We start from the raw sequence: 24184 nt of genomic DNA, 5'->3' as shown, positions 1-24184 counted from the left end.
AAAATATTTGGGGAGAACCCCCCCCCCCCCCGGATCTACGCCTATGGCCGTAGAAATCTAATTCTGTGGGAATAGCCCATTCAAGATAAAAATGTTCAAGATCATTTTCTGTATTAGGGGGCCTATTTTATTGTGCCTTAAAGCACTTTATTTCCTAGCACTCGTAGCTGGAGATGAGATGGTGCAGGCCGTATACGGGCTATAATAGCAATTGGCCGATTAAAATGCTAAATGTATGAATTAACTTATACAACCACTACGCCGTAAATGCTATCTTCAGTAGATAGCGGGAAAACATATATTAACATAGACATCACCGCAGTCCACTTGCCCATTGTGCATATTACTCTGGCTATTATGCATAAAAGTTAAAACTCTGATTTGTATTAATTTGTGTACAATCGATAGATTTTTCATATTTCACACCCAATTTTTGCAATCCCCCATGTACACTTTTAATATACACACAATAGTTACAAGAATTGGTTCAAGTTATCATCAGTAGACAGCACCACACAATTAGGCCTATATGATCCTAAATGTGCAATCTTGGAAATCTTCCACCACAGTACTGCTACAAGTCATGCAAAATAACGGAAAGTAGGCCTAACTGTGTCAGCACGTGTACAAAAAAAAATTCAAAAAATTATCATGCTCAAATACACCAAAAGACTAAAGGGTATCACCACTGTACCCAACGAAAGTAACTGTTTCAACACATATAAAAAAATAATAAAATAAAACAAGTTATCATGCTCAAATACACCAAAAGACTAAACAGTATCACCCCTGTGCCCATTTACTTTCAGTAAAACAATTTGGCATTTGTTGGGAAACATAATACCATTTGCCCTAGGCAACAAATATTAATCAAATCATCATAACTATATTTTGTACAAATTTTATTTACCAATTCATGGCATTTACCGTACAATATACAATAATTAATATTACAATATATTTGTGTTATTTTTTACTGTTTGTGCATTTTAAGTTTCAAACTATTAACAAGTAAAACCTACTCTTGGACAGACATGACAAAGAGACTTTAACCGTCAAAAGAGTACTACTCCTGGGGGAAGCATACTTCTGGATTATTTTGCCCTGTGCCTGGCAAACTATTCAAGCATGATGCATGAATGTTTGAGATCAGTGTGTAATGTGTTAACTGTGTCTATATAAACTACCAAGGCTGTGCATGTATATAAATTATGCAAACCTCTGTAATAATCATACTAATTAACTGATTTGGGCCTTTTCAAAAGAATACAGGAGGTATCCAACATGGCAGTTTCTCATAGCTTTTGATACAGGGCTGCATAATATATAACCACAGGGTCAGAATTTCGTTTGACAGTGCAAGAATCAATCTTGATTCTTGCAGAATAAATTTGCGGGAATCATTTGATTCTCGCAAATCAACTTCTGTGTAAACTACAAACGTTTGCGAGAATCAACGTTGATTCACGCAAATCTGTTTACGAGAATCTTTGCGAGAATCGATTCTCTGATTCACGACGAAATTCTGACCCTGTAACCAGAGCCAGCACAGCAGCCGTACTCCGGGAGCAGTACATCTGGTACAGACCTTTTCACACAGGGTCATGGAGTCAACACTCTCCTATAGTCCATATATCTACATTGAGTCACCAGCACTAGCTTTGAAGTTTAGCGTGTTCTGCGTTAGTTTAGCGTTACTTGGTGTGTGTACATACTTTTACGTGCGCGATCAACGTGCCGCATATGTACAGGCAAGAAACCACGCCAAGCTAACGCAGCACACGCTGAACTTCAAAGCTAGTGCCGGTGACTCGAGGTAGATATACAGACTTTTGTCTTTGGTATAACCTGAGCCAGCCCAGTAGCTCTCAACCCTCGGATCTTTACTAAAACCTGTTTGCAATCTGCATCTTTCACAGTATAAATTAATAACATTTTAAAACTTCTGAATTTCAAATATCTTCAGCATACCGTAAAGATTTGCCTAATGGTGCACATGGGCTTCTTTGCCTTACGGTACAAATAGAGAGCTCCCCTGTGCATGCCCTATTTGCTGGTGGGATTTTTATGAGAGGCCACTTTAAGTTTGTGCCTACAATACTAGTTATGTCAAGGGAGCCCACATGCATCATTAGGAGAATCTTAAATACTCTTAATGGTATTTTAACAATGTCATACAGGGGAGAGTTTACTATCCAGTGGGTGGCAACTGAGAAACTCAATTACTGGGCCCCCCCCCCCTCCTTGGAACAATTGGAATACATTTATGTACATGTACAAAATACAATGTGGATTGAATCAGATTATGAAATATCTCCATAAACCCTATCAAATAAACTCAACCAGAACGGTATATGTGATGCGATCAAGCAAAATCAGTCGAAACTCAGAAATATTGATTTTGAGATATAGCCAAACAAAGGAAATATTTTCACTTTCAATGGGGTTTTCTGCAAAATGCAGCTTTGTAAATGATTTTTACTATTCTATAAGAAACTGAAAATTTAATATTTCCGAGTTCCGACTGATTTTGCTTGATCGCATCACATATTACAATTGAAATGGTAGACATGTTGGTTGACAGTTCTAAGTGCCAAAGAGACAGGTCTCTAGTTCGATTCCACAACCACTCATACATTATCACCTGTTTTAATGTATTATCATGCAAATTGCCCTGTAGAGGCCTCTTGGTGGACAGAATTTTATTTAAATGAGGACGAGGTACAAAATTACATAAAACACCTTTCTAATAGCATTGGCATTGCTAACATAGCAAAATAATTGGCACATTTGGATAATTTGTCACATAAATAATCTACAACCTGATGGTGTTTATACGTGATAAATATATGCGAAGTGTTTAATCCAATCACAGATAATAAATTTTAAATACTTGGACACAAATGCAGGTTACACAGGCGCTGGCATGGCATTTAGACATTGCATAATTGCATGCTAGTGTGATTGGTCTCTTGCAGTACTTCCTTAATCAGTTATTCAATTTTTTACATGGAGAATGAAAGATAAAGTTATATGGTCAATATCCCAAGGTGTCATCACCACAATGCATCTAAGTCTGCCTGTTACCTAAACTTTAAATATCCAGCAGAGTGATGTATGATATATCATCCCTTGAAGTCATTTTCTTTCAGCATTTGCTAAAACATTAGTTTTTGGTCCTTAATCATGCTGAAAAAATCTGATGTACCAGTTCCCTTCTAACTTCTTTGGTAAAGCGTACAGTAGTTTTGTGGTTTTTGCTGTTGTTGTATTGTAAAGCATTTTTCTCAATGATTTCTGCTGGTGTAGTCTGTCTTAAGTTACTATACCTTACTACCTTAGACCAGGGAAGTGCAAAACTTCCCTGTACACCACAGCACCACTACAAGTCATGTAAAATAATGGACAGTAACTGTTTCTGGATATCTTACTACCGTATTCATTCCAATAAGCGCCCAGGGCACTTACAAAGTCATTTTGGGTGGGCGCTTATTTTTTACATTGTTTTAGTCATCAATCACCGTCTGAAAGTATTTAGTTACTCACAGTTAGTGCACCCTCACAAAATGTTTCCATATATTATATTGACACCATTTTTTTGAGGGCGCACTAACTGTGAGTAAAGATGGCAACCGCCGGCCAAAAATTACGATTTTGAGTCAGAATCACCTCAAACTTGGCCTTAGGCATTTGCAGGTGGTTATTGTAAAGTATTTTTAATATCTATACATCTGCCCACTATGAAATAGCGTCATAATTTAATTTTGGTGCATATTTTGGATACTTTTGATGCTCAATTTCCCACATGCATGCATGTAAAGTCACTCGACAGGTAAGCTTACTGGAAGTATTTTGACAACATTGGATGGGCGGTTAATAATTTCATATTGTATTTGTTGCAAAGTCACTGGGTGGGCGCTTATAGGGGCATGGGTGGTTATTGGAACGAATACGGTACGGTACCTTACACCAGGGAAGTGCAAAACTTCACCAGTATTGTACCAGATGAAAAGGCCATTATATACCGGCCCAGTGCTGGACCAGGGATGGGCCCGATAAAGTGAGCATCAGCCCTGGACTAGACAGAGTTGGTCACAACTGGTCCAATATGGTGTGGCACTTATGTACTTCATATTGCAGTGAGAGCTAGCCCAGGTCTGGTGGGACCTAAGTGTTGCCCAGTGCTGGTGCTCACTTTATCTTTAAGTGGCTTGATGTGGCCCATTACAAAGCGCCTACTCATATGATACAGTTAGTGTCACTTTGGCTGAACTATGCGAAAGCTTTTTTGCCTGGTGTCTTCCATGCCACCATATATTGCCCAGCACTGGGCTACATCGGTGACGTTCCCTGTGTGCACACAGGTATTTTTCCTAAATTCTATCGATGGTGTAATCTTTGATTACACTGTCATACTATTACCTCTTCATTGGTATACTAAGTAGTTTTTCTAAGTGTTCTATTTCTTCTTTCAGTTCTCCTTCTGTTTCAATTTTCTTGAGCTGTGAATAATAAAAACATAACAAATCAATATTAGTCCAGCAGGACGGAGACTAAGACTGAGACCAAGACCAGGCTTAGCTGGTCTCGACCGATCTCAAGACTGAGGTCGGTCTCAAGACCTACAACACTGAAAAGGACCTGTCTTGGTCATCAGAAATGGTATATTTCAATGAATTATACATTTATAATATCACAAACACTCATGCGATAGGTTCATCACTCAGACCAACAAACAGATCATTGTGATAATGATGATAAATAAACAAAAACAAATTTATAACATAAACTGATCAAATGACCACAAGTTTTATAGTGGATGCTTCCCGACTTGATCAAGCGATATCCTAATTTGTTACCTCTTACTTTATAAACACCTTTGCTTACACAAGTTCGGTTTCAATAAAGAGCTCAAGGAAACATACGGGACAGTTAATGATGAATCAGGTACATAACAACATGGGTCATTCCAATGGAGCAAAATCCCAATATTTGAGAAATTAGTCTGTTGGAGAAATATTTCTGTCCCAATAACACCCACAAATATTTTTCTGATTGGGCACTCTGCCCCCTGCTGATTATGCCCCTGTGATAAATATGCCTCCAATCACTCCAATGGGGTTTATTTAAAACATCTTCATTTACCTGATTCTGTTCCAACTTCTCTCCTTGCTCTATTCTTTTCTTAAGAGCTTCAATTTGAGCTAATTTCTTCTTCAATGATTTCAATTTCTTCTCCTCAGCAGGGTTTCCTATCACCTCCACTGATACCGTTGACACAGTTGTTGTTGTGGATGCGGGAGATGACAGTTGGGATGGTGTTTTCCCCTGTACTGATTGGAGGAGTGCTTGACCCTTTTCATCTTCTGCATCTATTTGAGGTCTAAAATACAAACAAATATCAAGCTGGTTATTTACTTATACTAACACATCTAATACATTTGGAAAATTGGTAACATTTGATTTTATACAATGTTGTCTACCTTTAAATTTAAATATAAACTGGCTAGTGTATAGTGATATTTTCATTTTTTGTTTCCAATCAAGGACAAAGTTTTTCTCATTCTCTCTGATTTCATAATCTTACTCGTATGCATTTGTTCCATGAATGGCAAAAGTTTCCTATATCACAAGAAACACACTTACACACATGCACCATGCTACAGAAAAGTTATATAAATCCTGGATGTCTGAGGTTTCTATGCACCTGCCGTTATACAGAGATTTCTTGTGTGTATGTCCTTGACTCCTTGTTACCAGTGTTTACAAATTATCCCTACGTGTAAACACCAACAACCATAGACATTGATCCACCTATTGAGCCAATGGTTATACAACTTGATCTTCAAACACCCTTCCTTAATGTACAGTAACTGACATGATGGAAATATAACTCTAATTTTTTTTCACCAAGGCCCGTTGTTTACGGGCAGTCCTTGATGAATGGGGGTACCCCCTGGGTATAGTTGTGACAGTCTACTTACTTATAACCTGCAGCCAAATCTTGTGCTATCCATAATTGTTGTCGAAGTTGATTAGCTAGTGCATGATCCTGCAAGGAGCAAGTAAAAAAAAGTTAACTAAACAATAAAATATACAGGCTGTATGATGTATCAAAATGTTTGGTACCCATCTGTTTTTGTGTATTGACAAGCCTGCTTCTTCAATATACAACATAGGAATTAGGATCCTCTTGAAATTCCCAGGATTTATACTTATTTTCAAATTTCACGATATCTTTGCTAAACGAAATAATCTGCAAGAAATTTTTTGTACATAAACATTATGTAGCCAGAGGTTTCCAGTGATATAACAATCTCAACTTTTTTTGAGAAAAGTGGCAGACGATGGTGGCCGACATCCATTCAATGCCGGCAACAGCCAATAGCGTAAACAAAACAGACAATATGACGGCAACACCGCCTGGACGCAATTATTTTTCCCTGAGCTTTATTGGCCCCGTTACAGAAAAAAAATGCACAAAATATATTTCCCAGTGCAATGTATACATTTTCACATGAAAATAAATAATTTTGGATTCAAAATGAATGTCACAAGAAAAATATTTTCTCTGCCGGGACCGAGATTGAACCCAGACCACCTGCGTGACAGGTAACAATGCTGACCATTACACCACGGAGATATTGTTACACAGAGGGGAAATTTTAATATATATCATAACACGTCGTGCGTTCTTCATACAAAAAATTCAAAAAACAGTACTTACAATGAATGAGGTTCATTGTCGAACCTCAACGGATTTAGACTGATAAAATATTGCTTGATAATATATATGTGGCACGATCTGGTCCATGGGGGCCAAAGGCGGCAAATTTGAAACTGAGATATAGGTAAAAATAAGGAGTAAAAAACAATAAAATACATAAGAAAATAGACATCAAAAAACTTCATAATTTCATAACCAAGTATGCTAGGCCTTTGGTGTTTTCAGTAAATGAAAGCCATTTGCAAGTATAATGTAATAATTATAGTAACTCAATTTTCAAAAATGCCTCCTTTGGCCCCCATGGACCAGATCGTGTCACATATACACTTTTGGAATTATTTGAGACATTTTCGTGTTTACGTGTAAAACCAATGACGACGTCCAAATTTAGTCGATCTTGGCCGGCCCCCCTGAAAAGTGGGGGGATGATGCTGGATGATGGATCACGAAATGCCCTTTTAATATATTTGTAGACGGAACACAGTCATTGACGGAATAAATTGCATATTTGGTATAAGTGTTTGCGATTCTATTATGTCATTGTAAAAATCATGTGTGAAGTAGTATTGGCATCTATTTTCTCTGCTATTACCCCAGGGCTATTACCTTGTTAGCTTTTGCTTCAGCTAATTGTTCTCGTATATCTGCAATGGGATCCACTGAAATGTCCCCAGTTTCGTTCGGATGTTTCTTAGTTTTTCTTTGGAGATTCTTTTTCTGCGATTTTGATACACCACTGTCACTGGAGTCTAGGGAAAGTAAAGAAACAGTTGTTAGACATTAGACCCACATCAATTCGGATTTTCATTGAAAACATTGGCTTTGAAAAATGAAACAAAGAACACAACTTACCTGCCATGTTTGTTCTGCGACCTTCTTCTGGCTTATGGAAACTAACAAATAATGGGATACACAGAAGAAGAGTTACAAAATCGGGAGATAATGAAAGTTGAACGAGTTTTAATGTGAGTTCATTTTTAGTTCGATTTGACAAAACAAAGGTCCACTGATCACAGAGTATGCCTATGTTCACCGGGGTAGGGGATACAGGGCAATTTGGTCCACATAAGCTTAGTTCTTTTGTTGCATGGGCAAAATGTGACTATTTTAAGGTACAAAAGTATTTCCGAAATCACTGTCCCAAACCCGGGTCCCAAACTATGATGTCCCAATTTGCCCCAAGTTACCCCCCTATGACGTACCCCAAAAGGTGTAGATTACAAAAAAAAAGTTAGTGGAGTTAAGTCCACTTTTTGGATGTAAGCGAAATTTGTTTTGTTTTTTTGGGGGGGGGGGGTTCACATCACAGGCCTATAAAGATTTTAAAAAGTAATCATGTAGCAGCTGAGACGAATATTAGCAGGGTTGACTTTTTTTTTCGGTTTATTTGATTTAAATCAGATTTTTTAAAATATATAAATCGATTTAAAAAATTTCCACGAACTGCTATACCCCATGATAAAGTCAAAAGAGACCAGTGGAATGCTAGACAAATATGCACAATCATATCAGGTATTTACAAAAAATCAAAATATGTTTTTACAGGTAAAATTTCAAAAAAATAATTGGGTAAAATCATGGGAAAAAGCCCGACTTCTGCACCTTGAAAATGAATTTTTAGCAATAGATGACATCATGGAGGTATTTTACTTCTATCCAAAAGTTTCACGTATTGAATGAAATTAAGTTACATTCATCAAAAATGGTTTAAAAAAATGAAAAAGTTTATTTTTATCAGTGATTAAAAAACACAACAACATTTGATCAAATCGTAATTGATTTAAATCAATTGATTTAAATCGTGCCAACCCTGTCGAGTAGGATCCTATGCGGTAGGTATACAAATTCCAAATATGACGCGCTTGAAATTGGTTGCCCCTTGGCCTGCCAAAATTGCTTTCCCCCTCCCCCAGTTACATGAAGTAGTCCTAGGCCTAATTCTTATTCCAGAAAACACAGCAAATTTCAAAGTAAAATGTACAAAAACTCAGGGTGTAAATTGCCGTTGCCATGGAAACTGTCTAAGACCAAACATCCATAAGTTGATACACTTTCCATGACGCATTAGTAATTTTCAAAACTGCACACAATTCACCAAGGCATTTTCACTGATGATTTAGTATGAAATCAATTGTATTAAATTTAAAGTCCCATTCAGTGATCCCAGCGAAAGTGTAAAAAAATAAAATTTAAATTATTTATAAATTGCTTAAAACTGAAGGATAAGTAATTCAAAGTGTCATTTGATATTTTTGAAATGAAAAATTTTCACGGGCAAAAAACAAAAGTGAGCAGTATTATGACGAAGCACCATTCAAATGATGTGGCTAATTTATATGCATTTGAATGGCAATTCAACTTCGTCAATACTGCTGTTTTCTTTGTTTTTGCCAAAACAGATTCATGTAAAATGCCTTATTTTGTCTTAACCACATGACTTTCGGCTGAACTACTATAGCAGGCTATGTTAGCACATCTATATGACAATGACAAAAGTACACTAAAATCTGTGTTCTGCACGCCAAATATAAAGTTTCTAGCTTCATTTACTTTTAAAGAAATAGATCATAATATGACATACGCGTGGGTAGCATCTCTCCTACGAAACCGTATGAGCAGCCTTATTTCGGGACATTTTATTATTTATGCGCACTGGTTTATACGTTCAGCGATTGCCAAATCGGGACAATTGCGGAAAACTGTCCAATCAACTATGAGTGATGGAATTTATTACAGCTGTGTCGGGTAGACAAGGAGAGCCAAAATTGATGTACACTGAAAATAATCAAAATATCCCCCAAAATTGGCTTTATTTTCGTAGTTTGTAATTTACTTCACGGCAAAAAATCGTACAGAAGTGCCGGAGTGATGGCGGACAGTGAAGAGAAAGCAACAAATGAAGAGAAACCCATTGAACCTGTGGCCGAAAACACATACACGATACGACCGAATTTCATGCACAAGTAAGCTTATTTTTTTCAGCGGGTCCTTCTATTTTTCTATTTCTAATTTCTATAGCCAGGGGAGCCACTCACAAACTTGTGTGTGCGCCTGAGCGAGGTCGGACGTGTTTTTTCTGTCTGCTACATCTCAGAAAAACTTCGCCTTATTTCAACCATCTAGAGGAATAAATTTCCATCATTTCCTCGTGTGGACTGTATACTTAACATCTGAGCTTCTTTTGGAGTGATTTTTGTTCCGCTTTGGGTCTGAACTTTTGCACATTTTTCCAAGTAAAATTCTACTCGTGTGACGCTGATTTTACCAATACCAAGATGGCGTCCAGCATGGAGGAGTAACGGCAGACGGTTGGGGCGGAAGTAGTATTTAGTAGTACTGGCGGGCGCTGGGGGACCCTCTCTTTTTGGCTTATTTCTTCGTCTTTATCATCATGATGAAGTATAAAACATCTGTGAGTATGTTCCTTGTCGTTTTGTGTATTACTGTGGGACTTATTCATGCAACGATGGAGTTTGATCATCAAGAATTTGATCACGTGGAAAGAGTCTTGTCATCGATGGCATTGACGCCCATCGTGGATGTCGCTGATGATTATCATGATATCTATCATGTATACGATGATGATGATTTGTTTAATATATGCATTGAACACATTTATTCTGAAAATATTAATATGGACTCATACTGTTATTATTCATTATGTAATCTGAACCAAGTTGCCCTACATGTAGAGGTACCTGTTGATGTCGCTGATATCTATTGTATAGCTGTTGATGTCGCTGATATTTATTGTATCGCAGATGTAGGAGTTGATGATTTTGATATTTATATTGATGACTGGTTTAATATATACATGTACATGATATTCATTGAACATACTTGTTACGTAAACATGGAATCATTTTGTTGTAATTTATTATGTAACCTGAACCAAACTGCCCTAGAGATGGTACCCTCGGGACCATTTCAGTTTGGTTCGCACCCTGCTGATAGTCTACTTACTGGATTGTGTGGTAAGGAAAATTTACTGAAACCAATCTCGAGCAGTAGCAAAAGTAAGAGACTGACTTTGCTCTATCTATGCTTGTTATGTATTAGGCTAAGTAAAAAATAAAACATGTTTCACGTCCGGGTTTTCAAAAAAAGGAGGAAGAGGGGCTTTTATTTTCTATTTTTATCGCAAAATTGGTGTAAATACCCATACTTAGAGCTGTTTTAGCGTACAATCCGTACATACAATAATGCCTGGAAAAAGGAGGAGGCCCTTTTTTATTTGTTGTTCTGAGAGTTACACCCCCTCTAATGATCACAAAACCTTCCTAAAATGTTTCTTGTTTCTTAACAAGGCTATAGAAAGCATCCCAACTTCCTAGACATGATTTTTGAAAAGTTATAACTGAATTTCAAAAAATAAAAATTTATTTGAGAAAACCTCAAAAAAGGAAGCGGGAGGGGACGTGAAACATGTTTATTTTTTTTATTTGGCCTTATGCAATCCGGAGACACTGAGGTAAACCCAGGTCCTGATTTTCCATGTCCTATTTGTGCACTGGAATGTGACTGGGGACAGCCCGCTGTCCAGTGCGACAACTGTGATTGTTGGTATCACACAGAATGTATGCACATAAACTCAGTTGTGTACAAAGCACTTGAACACAGTAACGTGAGTTGGATTTGTTGCCAGTCTTGGGATGCCTAGTTTCTCAAGCTCGCTTTTTAGCTCTCGTTAACGGTGTCCTTGTCAAATAGCTTTAGCACCTTAGCTTCACTTAGCGAAAGTGAGGAGCTGTTATCCCCGCTGGCTCAATCCTCTCCAAAAACCTTTGATAAGAGTAAATCTAAAAAAGATAGTATGCATACTGGTGAGAAAACTAAAAAGAAAACTCAAAGACAACCTCGTAACCAGACTCGTCAGCAAATCAAGGTTATGGTGATCAATTTTCAAAGCATCTGGGGCAAAGTTGCTGAGCTAGCAGTTTGCCTTGAAAATCATCAGCCAGATGTATTGATTGGTACTGAATCTTGGTTGGATGATGGTGTTAGTAATTCTGAGATTGTACCCCCAAACTACTCTGTAGTTAGGAAAGATCGTGTGGGTACTTATGGCAAAGACGGTTATGGCGGGGTTTTTATCGCGTACAAAACCGATCTTGTTGTTGCCCATCGTGTGGATTTAGACTCAGATACTGAGATTCTTTGGATCCAGCTGGAGCTTTTTGGCAGTAAGCCAGTTTTGATTGGAGCTTATTACAGACACCCAAGCTCCAAAGGAGAAGTTTTAGAACAACTTGATTTCTCCTTATCAAAAATTGATTCCTCAAAATGCCCAAATGTGTGGCTTGCGGGGGATTTTAACCTCGCTGGCATTGATTGGGAAACCCAGTCAACCCTTCCACTTTGTCCTAAACCTGGTCTATGTAGACAATTGATAAGCATAGCCAACGATTACGGGTTGGAGCAAGTTGTCAGAAAACCCACAAGAAGAAATAATATACTGGACCTCTTCTTCACCAACAACAACACACTGGTGGATAAGGTAACTGTCATACCTGGCATCAGTGATCATGATGGTATACCGGTGGTGACTATCAACATCAGACCAAAAATACTCAAATCAAAACCGAGGAAGGTTTATATGTACCACAAGGCCAATCATGATAAACTTGACAGTGATCTTACTGAACTGTGTTCAGTTTTTGAGTGTAAGGACTTAGGTCAGTGTTCTGTTGAACAATTATGGTCAGAATTTTCTGATAACATCAAACTGACCATGGATGAAAATATACCATCCAAATACGTGACCAGTGGTAAGACATCACCCTGGATTAACCACAGAACCAAACGCCAATTGAAACAAAAACAAAGGGCGATAATCATGCCAAAAGTACTGGTGATGATGATGACTGGCAAAATTTCGCTCAATAAGGAGGAATATAACCAGAGAGACTAGAAGACTTTATAGAACGCATACAAGGGAAGTATGCATACAGGGAACAAACAATTTTGGTCGTTTATCAAGAGCCTGAAAAAAGACAGTTCAGGTATCCCAGCACTAAAAGATGAAAATAACATGCTTGTGACAGATAACATCAAAAAAGCAAATCTGTTAAACAGTCAATTTGAGTCTGTCTTTACACAAGATGATTCATCTTCCCTACCCACCATAAACTCACCCAAATTTCCTAGTATGCCTGACATACATGTTGATGTGCACGGCGTTGAGAAGCTTCTCAACCAACTCAACATTCACAAGGCCCCTGGCCCGGATGAAATACCATCCTACATCCTGAAAGTCTATGCATCCAGGATTGCCCCATTCTTACAATTATTTTCAACAAATCCCTCACATCTGGTATTCTACCAGAGAGCTGGCGTCAGGCTAACATAACCCCAATTTTTAAGAAAGGTGAACGCACAAAACCATCAAATTACAGGCCCGTTTCTTTAACATCTATAAGTTGCAAAATTCTTGAACACATTTTACATTCTAACATCATGTCCCACTTAGATAATTACAACATCCTCACAGATAAACAACACGGTTTTAGATCCAAGCACTCATGCAATACCCAACTCATACAGACAGTCCATGATTTTGCTCAGTCCTTAGACCATCGTAAACAAACTGATGCCGTAATCATGGACTTCTCAAGGCTTTGATGTTGTTTCCCATCCTCGTTTACTTTTGAAACTTGATCACTTTGGTATAAATAACACCACTCATCGTTGGATTTCAAATTTCCTGTCCCAAAGAAAACAAAGAGTCGTCGTGGGTGGCGACCACTCTGAATGGGTCCCTGTGCGCTCAGGTGTTCCCCAAGGGACGGTCTTAGGCCCCCTTTTATTTTTAATTTTCATAAATGACCTCCTGAAAACTTGTCATCCCAAGTGCGTTTATTCGCAGATGATTGTGTGATTTATAGGGAAATAGTAAATGACCTCGATGCAGAAGCCTTGCAGAAAGACCTTGATACCTTGTCAGTATGGGAGAGGACTTGGCAGATGAGATTTAACACAGCAAAATGTTTCACTTTGAAAATTACCCATGCTCGTAAACACATTTTCACACACAAATACAACTTAGGAGGTTCAATATTACAGGAAACTGACTCACATCAATATTTAGGAGTAGAAATTACAAAGGATTTGAAATGGAAAAAACACATAAACCAGATATCAGCGAAAGGTAATAGGGCACTTGGTTTTATAAAACGCAATCTCAGTTCTTGTACTGAAGACATCAAACACACAGCTTTTAAGACATTCATCAGACCAACCATCGAATACTGCTCCGCTGTATGGGATCCTTATACCCAAGATCAAATTTACCAACTGGAAGCGATCCAGCGTCGAGCAGTAAGATTCATCAAGAGCGACTACAGTAAGCGCACAAGTGTTACCAAATTAATGAAAGACTTAGAAATGGAGACACTTGCTGACAGGAGGAAGATAGATAGACTTTCCATACTACAGAAAGCCAGAGAGGGTCATCTGGCCCTGCCAGTACAAAACATACTACAACCAACCCACCGTCTTACTAAACGAAGCCACGCAAATTCATACCAAGAACTACAAGTCAACAAGGACGTTTTCAAATACTCCTTCTACCCAAGAACCATCAAAGAGTGGAATTCTCTACCAGCAACACTTACTCAGCAACCAGACCCATTAGCATTTAAGAAAAGCATACAAGATCACATCCTAAAACGCATCTAAGCAGTCTTCACTAGTGCGCACACACTAGATTCCTTCCCGCTTGACTCCACTTGGAGTGTTGGAAAGTATTAAAGCAGAAGCAGAAACTATAATAATTTATGGATGCTCCCATGATGCTCCTGTCTTGGCTTGAAAAATCCATTCATGCATTGCTTTTCCATAATATTTTGCAGATTTAATTTGGCAAATTCATGATTGATTAGGCATACTGTATACTGCGTACTGTACTGGTACTGTCCAGCGCATATTATTTTCCAAGTGACAAGATCCTATGCACACACTTGATATCGCGTGCATATACGCAATGGTTAAACGCATAAAAGGAAGCTTTTTAGCAACAGATTATATACTATATATAGGCAAAATATCTATTTACTCGATCATGATTGAGAGGATGTGCATCAGCATACTTTTTGTGGAATAACATGATCGTGCTATCTACAATAAGCCCTTTCGCAAATTCGGAAAGTTGCACATGCGCATGCTCAGACATCGTCACACATTCTTCAACAAGAGATAAACACGAGGAGGCTGCAGTGCATTTGCAATGGTGGCGAACTTTGCACTTCCTTCAAAAACATATTTTTGTAAAACATATTTTATTCTTTCCTAAATATGTTAATATTTCCTGTGAAATACAAATATTGTGAAGGAATGAAGACCAAACTGTCAGCGAAATTCCAGGACAAAACATTTTTATGCAAACGGCAAAGTTCACCCCATTGAAAATGTACAATAGCCTCATCGTGTTTATCTCCAATTTTATCGGCAAATATTACCCATGATGCACCATGATCTGAATTTGCGAAAGGGCTTATAGACTACATGACCGAATCTTGACCTTGCTTAGCGACGACCATATTTGAAACTGTGATTGGTTAAATTCTCAAATGCTGTGTTTGCACTGTAGTGTGTGGTCTTTGCATAGTTGCTCAATGCAAAAATCTGTGCGTACACAAGTTAGTCTCATGATCGAGAAATTTTTTTGTATAGTACTGTACTTTGTTCTCAATTTGACTTTTATCATTCTAGGTATGACTGATTTACCATAAAATTTGTGTAAACTCCTCCCTATGTCATGTGCCACTTTTATGACTTGTTTTCTCGAGAACCACTATATAATAGTGGTAGTCAGCTAAATACAGTTTCTGATCATTTTTTGTGATCGCTGTCTTGCATGCTTGACCGAAAGAACATGCCAGTGAATATTTACTGATTGTGTAAAGATCTCTGGTAAAGATTAGGCCAAGTAAAATAAATAACATACATTACATAGGCCTATAATCTTCCGGACTTTCTCATAATTTAGTGAAGGAGGCCCTTGCTATTTGTTAATTTGTTACAAATGTACATTTGTACTATTTTTGGTATTTCCCCATTGAAGCCCTACCCCTAGCTTGAAGAAAGAAAGTGTCTTTAAAACATGTCTTTTCATCACAACAATTTTAGAAAAAAGTAAGGGAGCAAATAACAAAAATATTTGAGAATCTCTAAAATTGGTTAGGGCGGGGACGATATGCATGTTATTTATTTTATTTGGCCTTTTAATACAAATAATTAATGTAATTTCAAGCAACTATTAACCATAGGTAAGAAGTGGAAGAAACAGGCAATTATTTTGTGTGTTAAATGTTCCTGACTAGTAGTAACTCTGTATTCAACATAGGCTTACATGTATTTTCATCGTAAATTTCCTTTGGTGCAGAAATTGATTCCATATGAACAAAATCAACATATAGGTTCCTGTACTAAAACTATTGAAACCTACATGTCAAAGGATACTGCCTCACAACGAAAATATATTAATTACTTCCTAACTCAAAATTGCTGACATTGGTCTGGATGAAGCAGATTTTCACATCATTAATTGTGAAACTCGCTATCACATGCTTCAACATTTTCACTTGACAAATGTCACTCTCAATTTTGATTGAGCCATGCAGATAAAACAACTACATGTAATATTATTGATAACAAATAGTCACAGTACAACACTGAGAAAAATATTTCAGATTTTTATTATTGACAATGTTATGTTATTAATAACATTGTATGGTTGTTTATTGTTTTTATGTGTACTGGGTTATTTGCTATCATATTTCTAGATTTCGGCCAGCAGCAGTCAAAGAGGTTATCCATTCAGTGTTAAATGAGGAACTTGGGGAAAAGGATTACAGTGCAGAGGAGACTACAGAATGGTGCAAACAAATCGGTAACCAGATAACTAGCAAGTTAAAAGGTAAATGGTCTTCCAAATCACAGACATATTGAGGTGACCACAAAGGTCTAAATGTATGTCAAACTCAAAGGTGCTTTTTTGTGTGTTTTGCATTGGGTAGGCCCTACATACATTGTACACCCCCGGGTGTACACCATCAAACCTTTGCCAATAGTGGAACAGTGGTGACTTGCAAGTTGTCTACAATGCATTATTAAAGACCAATAACAAACAATTGTGTTGTAATGCATAAGTTGCAGACCAGAGCAGAAGATTTTGTATTATTCACTGAATTAGAAATAAGCGCAATTATTGGTTTCTGGCTCAGTATTTTAATTGGGCGCAACCCCAGGAACAAACTAATGAAGCCCTATAGGCTATCTCAATGTCAGCTCCAGGCCTCAAATTTTATTTTTGGGGGGCATCCATTTTCAAGGCCACTGGGCATTGGGCAAAGACAAAGAAGGGCATCAAGGCCAACAAGTGATGAAGTTGACAAAGATCTGGGGTACCAAGACCAAATCTGAAAAGGGGCAGGTAATGGTCAGCTCCCTTCCTCCCTGAACAAAACTTGCATCAATGACATGCATGAGATGTGGCAGCCGTGATCTTCTGGTTTGTTCCCTTATAAAATTATGTTTGGAGTAGTACTAGAGACAATAAGTTGCATAATGTACTAAGCACAATCAAATTTTATTTCATTATCCTAACTGTATCTTGATTCTTTTGTTTTACTTATTTACAAGCTTGTTTGTTTTTCCCTGGATATGTAGACACTGGTCTGGATAGATACAAGTTTGTTGTACAGGTGGTCATTGGAGAACAAAGAGGCGAAGGAGTCAAGTAAGTTGCTCCCTAAATTATTTACAAAGTCTGTTAGTTTCGTAGGTGTAGATCTCGGGAGGGGATAAATCACCCCAAAAATTTGCTGGGGGTAGTCCATACAATCATCCCCCAATGTTGATGTGTGTATGTGGGTTTCTGACCAAATTAACCTCATATTTGGCCATTTTAGCCCCAAAGTGCAAATTTTTGTGTGCTTCGTGCAAATTTATTCCACTTTTGCATCATATTTCATCAGTTTAGCTTCAATGTGGCAAAAATGTTCATGCGCTTTGTGCGCATTTTTACCATAAACTTATTCTGTCATCAAGAGGTGGTGGATTCACTATGCTTCAAGAATTATTTTCAAACCCCATCCCCCCAATGTCAAAAAGAAATCTATGCCACTGGTTTGTTTTCATTGTGTAGCTCAGTGTCAGGCTCACGCCTTACAACAAACATGATGCGATCAAGCAAAATCATTCGGAACTCGGAAATATTGATTTTGAGATATAGCCAAACAAAGGAAATATTTCCTTTTGTTTTCTATTGTTTTGGAAACTCTTTAGTTCCTCATATCTTTGGAACTTGTTGTTCAATTTGAATGGGGTTTTCTGAAAAATGCAGCTTTGTAAATGCTTTTCACTATCCTGTAAGAAATTGAGAAAAATTTAATATTTCTGAGTTCCGACTGATTTAGCTTGATCGCATCACAAATGAGTGACCCTTTGTATAGATGGTACCAAAATAAGCTTCTCTATAATGCATGGGCAATTTATAGTTCACCTTTTTTCTACACTTTTCTTATTATAAACATGATTTTATAAGGTGTATGTGCTGATAAAGTCTTGCGTTTGAAAGGTTTTCAGAAAGAACGCAAACTTTGCATAATGACTGAAAGGGTTCAATTACTATTATGGGATTGTATTCACTACAAATGTTTTGTGTAAAAAAGAAGTTACAAGTAGTGTTCTTTATCATTGCATGAGTTTTCATTTTCTTTTCTTCTTTCAGAATGGGTTGTAGATGTTTCTGGGACTCCGATACAGATAACTATGCCCAAGATATGTACATAAATGTAAGTACAAATTGATATTATACAAATAACCTTGCTGTACTTTTGTTTAACCTCAAGATTGGAAGTGACATTGGTGTTTTAACATTTTGTGCTTGTCGCGTGTGGAACAATGTATGTGTATATGCTCTGCGGCATTAGGTTGGCGTACCAGATTTAATATACGCATAATGTCACTACCAAAATCTAGGTGAATATGATGGGAAGTACAAGCACACCCTGAAAGATCTCAATTTGTGTATTCTTTAAGTCTGCATCAGTCAGTGGAATATTCATTCACTGTCTGTGATATTTATATAGATTATGATATTTACAGCAATTTTCTTCTTTGTTTATTTGGTAAGGGTGTAAATAAGTCTTTCAAAACTCAATTTTTATATATTGGTTTAATTATATTTCAAAATTTTAATTATCATTTACTTCAATTGTGTACTAAATCTGTGAAAACACCATTGTTTGTAGCAATTCTGGTGAGTATGATACCAGCAGTACTGCATATTTTGCTAAATCTTTAAAAATCCTCAAAGTGTTTATTTATTTATTTAAATATATTTTCAAAGTTTTGGGGGCCTGAGCTTTCGATCCTAGCAGGATCTTTATCAAAGGCAGAGATAAAGATCCTGCTCGGATCAAAGCTCTAACCCCAAAACTTTGAAAATTTACCTAACAGGCTATTTTTGTGGATAATCAGTTTACAACAGCTCACTTTTTAACGTTAAATATATTTTGCTAAATCTTTAAAAATCCTCAAACTGTTTATATTTTGTATTTCCATATTTACTTTTGTCTTACAGGGAAGTTTGTTTTGTGTAGCAGCTGTGTTTGGCATCTACTACTACTAAGAAACATCAGAATGTTTCAGTTTCAAGCAACTAGTAATGAACAACAGATTTCTTTAAAACGTAATGCATAGTACACAATAAATATGGACAAGCACGGGATGCAGAAATCAAAAATTAAGATTTCTGTCATGTTTATCCATATTTTTGTGAATTGATAATAACAGTGGCAGCACCCATAGGGGTTTGGAAGGGGGACATTTCTCCCAGTCAAAACAAAAGTCACTCAAAATTCCACTATTTGGGAAAACATGACCAAATTTTAGGCATATTTGTAAGATTTTTGCCTCTGGTGCCACCACTGAATAACAACCACTTAGAATTGGTTCATTTATTATGCTGGATGGTAGGAAGAAATGTCATTGGAGACCACAGATATAAATAAAGGAGAATCATGACTCCCCACCATTATTTTTTTCATTTTGCCCTGAGCATGCTGAGTGCATTTGCAACTAATCACTGCTTGTGTGTGACTTGCAGCCCGTACAGGGTGTATCAAAATGATTGGTACCCACCAGCTTTGTTGTATAATGAAACAACTGCTTCTTTCAAATTCAACATTATATCCTCTTGAAATGACTACAATTTATAGCTTTATGACCTTTCATAACATTAATCTACAAATAAGATGGATATTTTACTGAGTCTTGGCCCACTCACTTGATATTGATAGGTACCAATCATTTTGATACACCCTGTACATGTGCAATTTGATTGCATCAAAGGAGTGACACAAAGTCATATTTATCATAAGATTTGATGCAGAATTTTTTTAGTTTGTTATGTCTGCGTGCTCTGTGTTGGTAAGGTCCTGAATACCCACAAATTTTCCTCCAGATCCGATACTGTCAATATACAAGGTGGCATATGGGAGTCGAGATTCTCCTTTCTATGTTAGACACACAAATTTCAACCACAGAAAACAAATCAAAATCTAAGTTGGTCATATACCAGGAGGGGTACGGTATAGTTTTCATTGATGTGGAATCTGATGAAAGTTGCAAATTGCGAGCTATGTGGCTCATATCTCTGTTCACCTTGATCGACTCTCGAGAGGATGTAGAGTCTTGTAAATAAAATGTGCTAGGCTTTTTGTACATTAATAATGAATTTGTATATCTGAGAGTAAATACTACTATTATAAATTATAGAATGAGAATGAATTGTACAAAGAACATTATGTATATTTAATAGAAACTTAAAATTAGACACAGAATGAAACCACAGAAACATACACACTCTCAACCTATGTGTAAAACCCTGCAAATGAGGACTTTGGGATTTTCAACTGAGGACCTACACTAAACAAGGACATTATACACTATGCCTAACCATAGACCCCCTATTAAAGGTTTACAATCTAGCGGAGTACTTTCCCTGTATCATTGTACGATTCAGGGTCTTATATGCATTTTTATGTTGTTTGCAACATGTTGATGGGGGAAAGACACTGAGGATGTCCTCGGTTGGAGGGTGTCCTCTGTTATCACCTGTGTATCCAGGATGGTTTCCTTGTTTGCAGGTAAATACCAATGCACCCACCTCCACACACACCTTTAATACAACAACAACAGTGAAATTCTTGCATGAATTGCACTTTGTTACAATCTCCAAAAGAAAGAAAATAAAACAAGGTCTAATTGACAGTGAAATATATTTATATTGTATGATTTATTGATTGGTTTATTTTTGACCAGTGGGAGCTTGGGCACTCCGTATTACAGTGTACACATGTGTTCCCAAAACAAAGAGTAAAAAGGGCTGCACTTTCAAAATGGGTACATCTTGTGGGGTCAAAAAATTATAATTTATTTATGGTATTTTTTTCCAACTTTTTGTAAATGTGACGCAAGTCTAAAAAGGGTATGTTTTTGGAAAAAAATTAGATGGCACCATTATGTTATAATTTCTTATTTAGGGATACTCTTGCTGGACAAGTCCAAGCTTAAATTCAAAATTCTTAAGGGATCTAAAATGAGCGTTTATTGCGTTTCGACAGTATTTTTTGTGGGACATGAGAGCACCTCAGACCTATCGAATTGCATTCTGAATACGAAGCATGTCTTTCTGATATCAAATAATTTTCATTTTTGAAAATCACAATATAATACAAATTTTATGACAAATTATAAAAATTTGATATTTTTCAAATTTTGATATATAACAGTCCTCGAAGTAAATTACATAAATCTAATGACATATTCTTAAAGTGTATGTAGCAGGGAGGAAAAGCCGACGGTCAATTGAAAATTTTGACCTTTCATATTGAAGATATGGATTTTTTCCCCAAAAGACCTAATTTTTTTGGTGTTTTGGGAAAAAAATCCATATCTTCAATACGAAAGGTCAAAATTTTCAATTGATCGTCGGCTTTTCATCCCACCTACATACACTTTAAGTATAAATCATCAGATTTATAAAGTTTACTTCAAGTACTGTTAAATATCAAAATATCAATTTTAATGATTTGCCATAAAATGTGTATTAAATTGCGAATTTCAAAAATCAAAATTATTTGATATCAGAATGACATTCTTCGTATTCAGAATGCAATTCGATATGTCTGATGTGCTCTAATGTCCCACAATAAATACTGTCCAAACGTTCATACCCCAGCCCTTAACCAAGTAGATTAAAATTGATCATGAAATAGGGACCTATCACCATTTTTTCATCTTTTATATTGAAATTCAAATTCATGAGATTGACGTTTTAAATCTTATTTATAACTTGGATTACTCTTGCAATAAGATTGACATAAAACCAAATTAAGAATGAAAATTCGATCTTATGGATTTAAATTTCAATCTATTAGATTAGAAATGAGAATATAATTCTTAATTTTAATCTTAGGAATCTGCCGAACATCATGATCCCAAGAAGTCAAATATTAATAATATTATTATTATAGTCCTGAATGCAGGGTGCATATCACAGATCCGGGCCAGGATTTGAAAAATAATCAAATTATACCTCATTAGGCTGAAAATAAAATTTTGAAAACTCAGAAACGGGCTATTTTTACCTGAATTATGCCGGGAAGGTTTTATAATAGTTCCCCTTGGAAGAACTGTTTTGTCACGTTCACTGAGTGTTTGTTTTTGATTTTTTTTGGTTTTTGCTTTAAATCATTTTCATTGGCTTAGGAAGATTTTCAACATAGAGGGGCTGAAAATTTGGGGGGAAATGGGTTTTGGTGGTCTACCCTGGGTGGTGCCCAAGTCTTCTTTGTATGCCTTAAATGCTATCTACAGAAGATAGCAAACAAAGCAAAAAACATTCAAAATAATAATGTTCCAAAAAACATTGCCTAACACGCGTTCTATATGACGATGATTCGGTACGCAAAATGTGAGGATTCAGTACACAAAATCACGCGCTTGGTAAACAAATAGCCAATAGGCCGAATGCACTAGCTATAAAGAAATTTTAAAATGAAGAAGCTGGGCCCTAAATGCTATCTACAGAAAATAGCGAGCAAAGCAAAAAACATGCAAAATAATAATGTTAAAAAAAACATTGCCTAACACGCGTTCTATTGATGCTGATGATTCAGTACACAAGATGTGAGGATTCAGTACGCAAAATCCCGGGGCAAAACGGCTATAATTGGCTGCGCGTTTAGAAAAAAAATAGCCAATAGGCCGAATGCAAAACTATAAAGAAATGTTAAAATGAAGAAGCTGACCAAAATTTAAAACGGCACTTATATAGCAAATTTTCAGGAACGCGAAGGGAAAAAATAAGAAACAAAACAAAAAAGCAAATCAAAAACAAAACAATGATGATTCAGTACGCAAAAAGTTACCCTTTTTACATATAAACCCACCGTAATTGCTATCTTCGGTAGATAGTCAAAATGATAATCATTAAAAAAACCCATTAAACATAATGAAACAAATAGAGGTATTAATTATTTTCTTTGTAAGCCCTAAATGCTATCTACAGACGATAAGCAAGCAAAGCGAAAAACATGCAAAATAATAATTGTCCAAAAAACATTGCCTAACACGCGTTCTAAATGATGATGATTTAGTACACAAAATGTGAGGATTCAGTACGCAAAATCCCGAAGCAAAACGATAGCTGACCGCGCGCTTCGGAAAAAAAATAGCCAATAGGCCGAATGCAAAGCTATAAAGAAATGTTAAAATGAAGAAGCTGACCAAAATTAAAAATGACACTTATATAGCAGAGACTATCAGGAACATGAAGGGAAAAAATAAGAAACAAAACAAAAAGAGCAAAACAAAAACAAAACAAAAAACAATGATGATTCATTACGTAAACAAATGACCTTTTGTCGAGTCTTAGGCCTATATAAACCCGCCGTAATTGCTATCTTCGGTAGATAGTCAAAATGATAATCATTCAAAAAATCATTAAACATAAAGAAAAAATTATTTTCTTTGTAGGCCCTAAAAGCTATCTACAGAATATAGCATGCAAAGCAAAAAACATGCAAAATAATAATGTTCCAAAAAACATTGCCTAACACGCGTTCTAGATGCTGATGATTCAGTACGCAAAATGTGAGGATTCAGTACGCAAAATCCCGAAGCAAAACGGCTATAAATCCCGAAGCCAATAGGCCCGGACAATAGGCCGAATGCAAAGCTATAAAGAAATGTTAAAATGAAGAAACTGACAAATAGCAGAGATTATCAGGAACATGAAGGGAAAAATAAGAAACAAAACAAAAAGGTAAAAAAGGTAAAACAAAAAGGCAAAACACAAACAAAACAAAACAAAAAACAATGACGCAATAAATTACCTTTTGTCATACCTGTATTATAAACCCGCCGTAATTGCTATCTTCGGTATAG

The 24184-nt window shown here is 36.6% G+C and overlaps 2 protein-coding genes across 2 annotated transcripts; one reads left to right on the top strand and one right to left on the bottom strand.

Annotated features, from left to right (window-relative positions):
* Nucleotides 1-3263: 3263 nt before the first annotated feature.
* On the bottom strand, nt 3264-7666 carry LOC140155608 (uncharacterized). Its single transcript, XM_072178521.1, has 5 exons — nt 7580-7666; nt 7334-7476; nt 5985-6052; nt 5146-5383; nt 3264-4502 (listed from the first exon to the last, which is right to left on the bottom strand). Exons 1-5 carry the CDS (start codon nt 7584-7586, stop codon nt 4419-4421), a joined length of 540 nt encoding a protein of 179 aa, XP_072034622.1. The 5' UTR covers nt 7587-7666; the 3' UTR covers nt 3264-4418.
* A 1781-nt stretch (nt 7667-9447) lies between these two features.
* On the top strand, nt 9448-21014 carry LOC140155607 (dynein light chain Tctex-type protein 2B-like). Its single transcript, XM_072178520.1, has 5 exons — nt 9448-9690; nt 16510-16643; nt 17396-17465; nt 18459-18522; nt 19314-21014. The coding sequence occupies exons 1-5, from the start codon at nt 9596-9598 to the stop codon at nt 19359-19361; spliced, it is 411 nt and encodes a 136-aa protein (XP_072034621.1). The 5' UTR covers nt 9448-9595; the 3' UTR covers nt 19362-21014.
* The last annotated feature ends 3170 nt before the right edge of the window (nt 21015-24184 follow it).

The sequence above is a fragment of the Amphiura filiformis genome, chromosome 6 (assembly GCF_039555335.1).
Source record: "Amphiura filiformis chromosome 6, Afil_fr2py, whole genome shotgun sequence".
NCBI lineage: Eukaryota > Metazoa > Echinodermata > Ophiuroidea > Amphilepidida > Amphiuridae > Amphiura > Amphiura filiformis.
The sequence above is the reverse complement of the archived record's forward strand: the minus strand, read 5'-3'. Positions and strand labels throughout refer to the sequence as shown.

What these genes read in the sequence shown, in the direction of transcription:
- LOC140155607 (XM_072178520.1), top strand. Translation starts at nt 9,596, where the DNA reads ATGGCGGACAGTGAAGAGAAAGCAACAAATGAAGAGAAACCCATTGAA. An exon ending in CGACCGAATTTCATGCACAA is followed by an intron (nt 9,691 to 16,509) that starts GTAAGCTTATTT and finishes TCATATTTCTAG; the next exon opens with ATTTCGGCCAGCAGCAGTCA. An exon ending in CAAAGAGGCGAAGGAGTCAA is followed by an intron (nt 17,466 to 18,458) that starts GTAAGTTGCTCC and finishes TTCTTCTTTCAG; the next exon opens with AATGGGTTGTAGATGTTTCT.
- LOC140155608 (XM_072178521.1), bottom strand. An exon ending in CTGAAGCAAAAGCTAACAAG is followed by an intron (nt 6,053 to 7,333) that starts GTAATAGCCCTG and finishes TGCTCCTTGCAG; the next exon opens with GATCATGCACTAGCTAATCA. An exon ending in AGAAGTTGGAACAGAATCAG is followed by an intron (nt 4,503 to 5,145) that starts GTAAATGAAGAT and finishes TATTATTCACAG; the next exon opens with CTCAAGAAAATTGAAACAGA.